Consider the following 6,641-nt stretch of genomic DNA (forward strand, 5'->3'; position numbering starts at 1 on the left):
TTGCAGATGTCGGTGCTCAACTGCTGACTGATTGTTTATCAATGAATTGATAATATCGACTTACATACAGGATAACACTGCAAGTAACAGAGTAATAACTATAGATATAAAAAAAGCTGCAATGATCATTTCTCCGGATGCACTACTTTGAACACCAAATAGTTGTAACAAAATTGACTATCAATTTTTCTAGTGACTGACTAATAGGTCCGTGTTAATCATTTCAGCATTAGCACAACTATTACAGCAACAGAGATTAGTACATACATCTTGGTCCAGCGCGGACAGACACCGAAACGGCAGGGACGTCCACCTGCGTCCCTACTGACTAAGCATGGCTTCTGTTTTAGTTATATTCTTACAAAAGAAAATGTTATCCTACTCAACACAAAAGAGATATACTGTCAGTTAGTCAGAACCTAACACTATGACAAGATATCCAAGTGGAGTCGGAAAAATGTGGCTGCACAAAAAAGGACTTGCTCAGAGAGGATAAATTTATCAAAAGTTGTACTATCGTTTTCTACAGCATTAACACATTTCTGTTGGACGAGTTACAACAGTAACAACAATGAGGGCAGTTCACCCATTTGCTTGTGACACCAATAAGGCAGTAACCACAATGGCAAAGGAAAACATGACGCTATGAGAAACCATATTCCATAAGTGTCTATGTTAAACTACAAGCTTTGAGGATAAACCTTACAGAATATTGTGCTTTCTTTCCACCTCCCATGAATCATAACGGTGCATCCTCTCAAAACCAGCAACACTCCATGAATCCGACATCAAGTTGGCCATCTACAAATGATGTGCCCTCAAATCTTGTGATCCATATGGGAATCGAACCATTTGAAGATCTCTTCATTCTCCAGGCTGGTAAATTCATGGTATGCATATGCAATATTCAACTCCTCCGTGACATGCCTCTCCAGCCGGAACCCCTCCGGCAGGATCTTGGCTTCCTCCGCCGCCTCCTTCCACGGTGTGCTCCTCCCATCGTTCTTCAGAAACCCCTTCTCATCCAAGAAGGACTTGTGGCGAAGCACGTCCACAAGGCCATCGGCGACGGTGGGAGTCAACCCCGGGATCCTCGCCGCCAAGAACTCGGCACTCACGGCAAAGGCGTCGCACTGGATCTCCCGCACATCAACGTGCTTTGACTTGAGCTTGTCTATGCTTGCCGCCACCATCTGCGCCCTGTCGGCGTCCCTGGGCATGTGCACGAACAGCGCCGGCGGGTAGCCGGGCGGGATTTCCTCCATGGCGGCAAACACGCCCTCGGCAATCACGATGGCGACGCTGTTGAACCTGACCCTCGCCGCCAGCGCGGAGACGAAGTACCCGCCCGACGACGCGCCGATGCCGACGAGCGGGAGGCCGCCGAGCTCGGGGTGCTGCTCCTTGACCCACCATTCGATGACGGAACCGACGGCGGCGAGCTCGCTGCCGTCGCCAGAGGCGGAGGCGGCGTCGAGGGACCAGCACTCGGCGCGGCTGGACACGGCGAGGACGGCGTAGCCTCGGCGGAGCGCCTCGCGCGTGAACCGGCGCTCCTCGGGGAGCCCCGCGCAGCGCGGGCAGCCGGGGGAGGCGTCGAAGAAGTCGGTGGCGCGGATGGTGCACCCGGGGGCGACGAACACGGCGGCGCGCGGCGGGCCCGGCGGCAGCTGCCACAGCACCTCGTTGCCGCTCCTGCGCGCGACCCGCGGGTCGAGGCGGACGGCCGGGGTCAGCGGCGGGACGGCGGGAGCGCGCGGGAGGAGGAGGGCGGTGGCGAGGAGGATCAGCGCGCAGGAGGCGATCAGGACGACGGGCCTGCGCCTGCGCGGCTGCGGGAGGGGGCTGTCCATCCTGCGCGCGGTTGACCTTCGCGCTAATGGAGATTTGAGACGGTTTGGGGCTTCGCGTTAGTGGAGAAAGTGACTGAGTTGACTTGCTCTCGAAAAAGGGGAACGAAACTCTGAACAACGCTGGGAGGAAGAAACGTCTGTTGGGTTGGGTGTAGAGGAGGCCCATTTGGGAAGTTGCCCGGAACGACGAGTTTTTTTTAAGAGTACGACCAATGACGTATCTTAGTTTTATACTAGTAAAACGCCCGTGCGTTGCTACAGGCTATACTGTATATAAATGAATCAGACAAATTATTGATATTGAAACTTATTTCTCTCTCGTACACCAACCTCAAAGTCGACGGCAGGTTCCCGCGATCTAGTGTAGCAACATAAAAACACCACCCCATGACACACCCTTATGTTTTCCTGTCGGGCCCTCCCCTTCCGCTCGGTTTTCGCCGTAGTGAGACATTTCTCGCTGGAGCCCTTTCCTTTAAAACGGGATGACGCCCACCTCACCTTCGCCATCGCGGCCTCTCTCCTTCACACCATACTTCCCCACGGAGGGATTGCATTTAGACGTCGAAAAAAAAATCGATGACGAGGGAGTCATGGAGGAGGGGTAGAGAACGAACCGGTGAAAGCCAAAAAAAACCGCGTACAATGTTTGCTTCACCTGGGTCATAGAGGAGTCCCCCTGGTAGAGGAGTTTGGGGAGAAGAGGACGGCGACGCGAGGACACGTCAGGAGGATCACAAGGAAGGCACGCTGGTAGAGGAGATCAGGGAGAAGAGGACGGCAGCGTGAGGACGTCAGGACTATCGCGAGGAGGCCAGGCGATGGGAGGATTGTGTTCACATACACGTTAATGGGCCAGCCCAATGCTGTGATGTGATGATGTCAAAGGTGGGCGAAAGATAGAAGTGGTGGGATGAGGTGGAGTGAGGCGAGACTACCAACTAAGACATTAGTAGTAGAGATTACTGAGAGTTGGTATAACATACATAATCATAATCCTTATGAAAAATGTTAGGCTGAATCTTTGAGTAAGTGAATCTATCTTGTAAACTCCATTGTAGACCATGCATACATATTATTCTTCAGAAGAACTGGTGCAGATTATTTGAAGGAGCTTGATATCCCATAGACCATAGTCCTCGTGTAGTCTTGCATTGAAAGATATAGGTATGTAAGACAGTTAGCTTGGAATGAAATAGATAATTAAATGGAAAAGAGAAGAACTGAAATGAGGTAGAACTTCCAGTAGGGTCACATTTCATTACTCAGACTAACCAAAAGTTTCAGAACCGAGTTCTTGGAGCTCTTTGTCTTTGAGGTCATCATTCTTTATAATCTAAAACGTGAACATTTGGTTGGTAAAGAACATTACGTGTTAAATATGACATGTTATAGCAAGCCTAATATCAGGACCATCTCTCATGGGCACAGTCAACTCCCTAAAGCCTCTTTTTTTATCAGATGCATAATGCACATCACTTATCGAGGAAGATTTTAGCCTCTTCAACATAACAATCGGCATCCTTTGTCAAAGCTCACACCAAAATAACTGCACATGTAATCATTCTACCCTTTGATTGATAGACTGAAAATAAGTACACAAAAGATAGGAGCTACTCACATTCAAACTTCTGCCGCAAGCTCGTTGATGGTCATGCCCCTTCAACATGTTCACACATAGTGCGTCAAAAAAATATTCCTCCAACCAGCCCATACAGAATGCCTCAAATTAGCATGATAAAACAAATCCAGATTGCATTATTCATTGAAATGATAAAAAATGAAAACATCTCAAACCAATATGTATGTAGAACCTGAAATTATATCTTATGTATCAAAACGACTATACAACCTTCCAAAAAGCGAAGGAGGACCATACATAATACAATACTCCTTTCCAGCGCTTTACGTCGCCCGCCTCCCAATGCATCCCTGGTCATCTCCATGGCCTACAGGAGGCGCTTCACCTACAGAAGAATTTCGAGATAGGAATCCCTTCTTCACCTACATCAAAATTTCGAGATCCCAACACTATCAGGCTAATACAAAGATCCATGAGAAGTGTGAACACACCAACGTCTCCGGGTATGCATGGACCGTACGGGTAACTGATTTGGGAAATGTAGGCGGCGATGCTGGCATGGCTGACGGCACATGATGCTTCTATAGTGAGACCGGCGGTGGCCAGCAGCACCGTGGCGGCCCAATTCGATAAGCCCGGCGGTCGAGTACCTGGAAGGCCAGTAGCCCACACCCACGACGTTGGCAAAGTAGCTCGGGATGGCAGCGGCAAATCTCTGGGTCACCCGTGTCAGTGACCTCGAGGGGCCGTTGGCGCGAAGGGGAGCATGTTTCCACTGTCGCAGATCTCCCATGCGACATCAATGGTCGACAACATCGGTCTCTCCCGATGGATCGGATCTTCCCTGTCGTGGTATTCGGGGGAGAGGGGGTAGGCAGTGCCAAACAGCGGAGGGAGAGGCTTGACCTGGCAGGTTCTTAAGCGGTTTGACAGTTCTTATTTTTCAAGGATATTTGAATGCCCTTGCGTTGCTATGGGACATCCAAGATATATATATTGATCAATAACCAGAAGGTTATTAATTCTACTTCACAAACTTCTGGCCACATGGCAATCTTTTCTTCTCTTCACAAACTTTCAGAAATCACACATTCACCTACATCCAAAATGAAGACTCCACCTGCCAAATGTCCCAAAGGCAGTATGTTAGGCAGCGGAATGGATGATCAAATCATAAAACACAATCTAGTATTTACCAGCGATTTAGTATTCTGCACGTCGGACTGGATCTCAGAGAGACTCTGCTTCATCTTGTCTGCTTAGATCTCATCATGTAAGACGAAACCAACAACAGCGAATAGAAATAGGCACGGGAAGAGAGGGTGGCGATCTTGGCGAAGACCTCGCAGACGCAGAGTCGCAGTACTGGCGCTCGAAGCCCTGGAACACCTCGCTGCTTATGATTGCTCCTCTTGATCGCCTTTCATGGCATGTATAAAAGATAAATGGTAGCTAACCAGACCTGGCCGCTGCCACCGCCGAGAGGAGGTTGAGTAGTCGGCCGTTTTCGTAGGTGAAAGCTGCTATGTACGTCCTTAATCCATTGCCCGCCGTCCAGGATCGACCCATGCACTTGAGACAAATACTGGGCGCGCATCGAAGCAGACTTCATGGCTATGTCCCGGATCCACCGCCCTCTGTCCTGCTTGACCCATCCACAGGAATCAACATCGGACGCACCGGCTCGTCGTCGATGCCGATGAGCTGTTTCATTGCGAGGTCAAGGGGGGCCGCGGAAGGGCCGCACTGGTGCCTGTGCTACGCGCTACTCGCTAGCGGCGTCAACTGGGAAGGGGCGGCTAGGGTTTGAACATGGAGGAGGAGACACGGCTTGCGTGGATTTTTCGTTGCTTGCGTGCGTGGGTATGATGGTTTTGCTGGTTCTTTCGCCGGATCGCATGGGAGTGGGACCACGTAATTAAGAAGAACAAATCACGTTTGGGGTGGAACGTACGCAGGGAAAACCAACAACGCACGGGAGGAAGGCTCGACGAAGGGTTCGACGACGTAAGACGGGAAACAGAACACTGCGTTTCTTTTAGGTATTATATTAATTATTAATTAATAATAATAATAATAATAATAATTAGAGAATTAGAGATTAGAGATAGAGATTAGAGATAGAAATTAGAGATTAGAGATTATTTCTTTCCTGAAAATCTATTATTTGTTTCCTAAAGCAATTGCATTAATGAGAGAGATCCGTTGATTTGGCTAAGGTAGGAAAGAATCTATTATTTGTTTCCTAAAGCAAATTGCATTAATGGAAGAGATCCATTGATTTGGCTAAGGTAGGAAAGAATCTATTATTTGTTTGCTAAAGCAAATTGCACTAATGGGAGAGATCCGTTGATTTGGCTAAGGTAGGAAATAATCTATTATTTGTTTCCTAAAGCAAATTGCATTAATGAGAGAGATTTGTTGATTTGGCTAAGATAGGAAATAACCTAATATTTGTTTGCTAAGGCAAATTCATTAATGGGAGAGACCCATTGATTTGGCTAAGGTAGGAAAGAATCTATTATTTGTTTCCTAAAGCAAATTGCATTAACGAGAAAGATTCGTTGATTTGGCTAAAGTAGGAAAGTTAGATTCGTGATCTTTTGTCATTAGGAAAGTGTTGAAAATAAACCGTACCGGACTACCAACTCTTCCATTAGGGTTTTTTTCGCTGGTTAATTTTCGTAGGTTTTTTTCGCCGGATTGTCTTGGGTGCGATCGGAGGTTAGGCCCTGGAATGCGTGAGGGCGGGTGGGGGCTTCGGTACGCGGTTTTTTCGGTTCGTGGCGGCTCAGTGTGAGGTGGGACGAGGTACCAAAAAAATCATAGGAGGTAGGACGAAAAAAACCTGGAAGCGAGACTACCAACTGCTCCAGTAGGAGTAAAGATTTAGAGATAGAAGGCAGCATAAAAATTTACAAGAAGAATCGACGAGTTTCAATGACAGTTTCTCTTTGCTTGTCAACGCTCATTCGGTGAGGCTTGTCGGATGTGAATTTTCCCCTTGAGACAAGATCTAAAAGTCATTGAAGCAGCATCGGCTGGAGCATCACTCTATACAAAACAGGTTTGCAATCCATCACCACAAGCACAAAGGGTTGAGAAACCGGATCAAGCCATAGAACAACACAAAAGAAGATGTCATGGTTGCTGTTGAAAATATGCCCTAGAGGCAATAATAAAATGGTTATTATTATATTCCTTAT

At 47.9% G+C, this 6,641-nt stretch overlaps 1 protein-coding gene across 1 annotated transcript; it reads right to left on the reverse strand.

Annotated features, from left to right (window-relative positions):
• Window positions 1–479: 479 nt before the first annotated feature.
• On the reverse strand, window positions 480–1,987 carry LOC125542929 (uncharacterized). Its single transcript, XM_048706152.2, has one exon. It carries the CDS (start codon window positions 1,851–1,853, stop codon window positions 819–821), a length of 1,035 nt encoding a protein of 344 aa, XP_048562109.1. The 5' UTR covers window positions 1,854–1,987; the 3' UTR covers window positions 480–818.
• Window positions 1,988–6,641: the final 4,654 nt, after the last annotated feature.

This window comes from Triticum urartu, chromosome 3A (assembly GCF_056163025.1).
Source record: "Triticum urartu cultivar PI428250 chromosome 3A, HENAU_Tu73, whole genome shotgun sequence".
Classification (NCBI taxonomy): domain Eukaryota; kingdom Viridiplantae; phylum Streptophyta; class Magnoliopsida; order Poales; family Poaceae; genus Triticum; species Triticum urartu.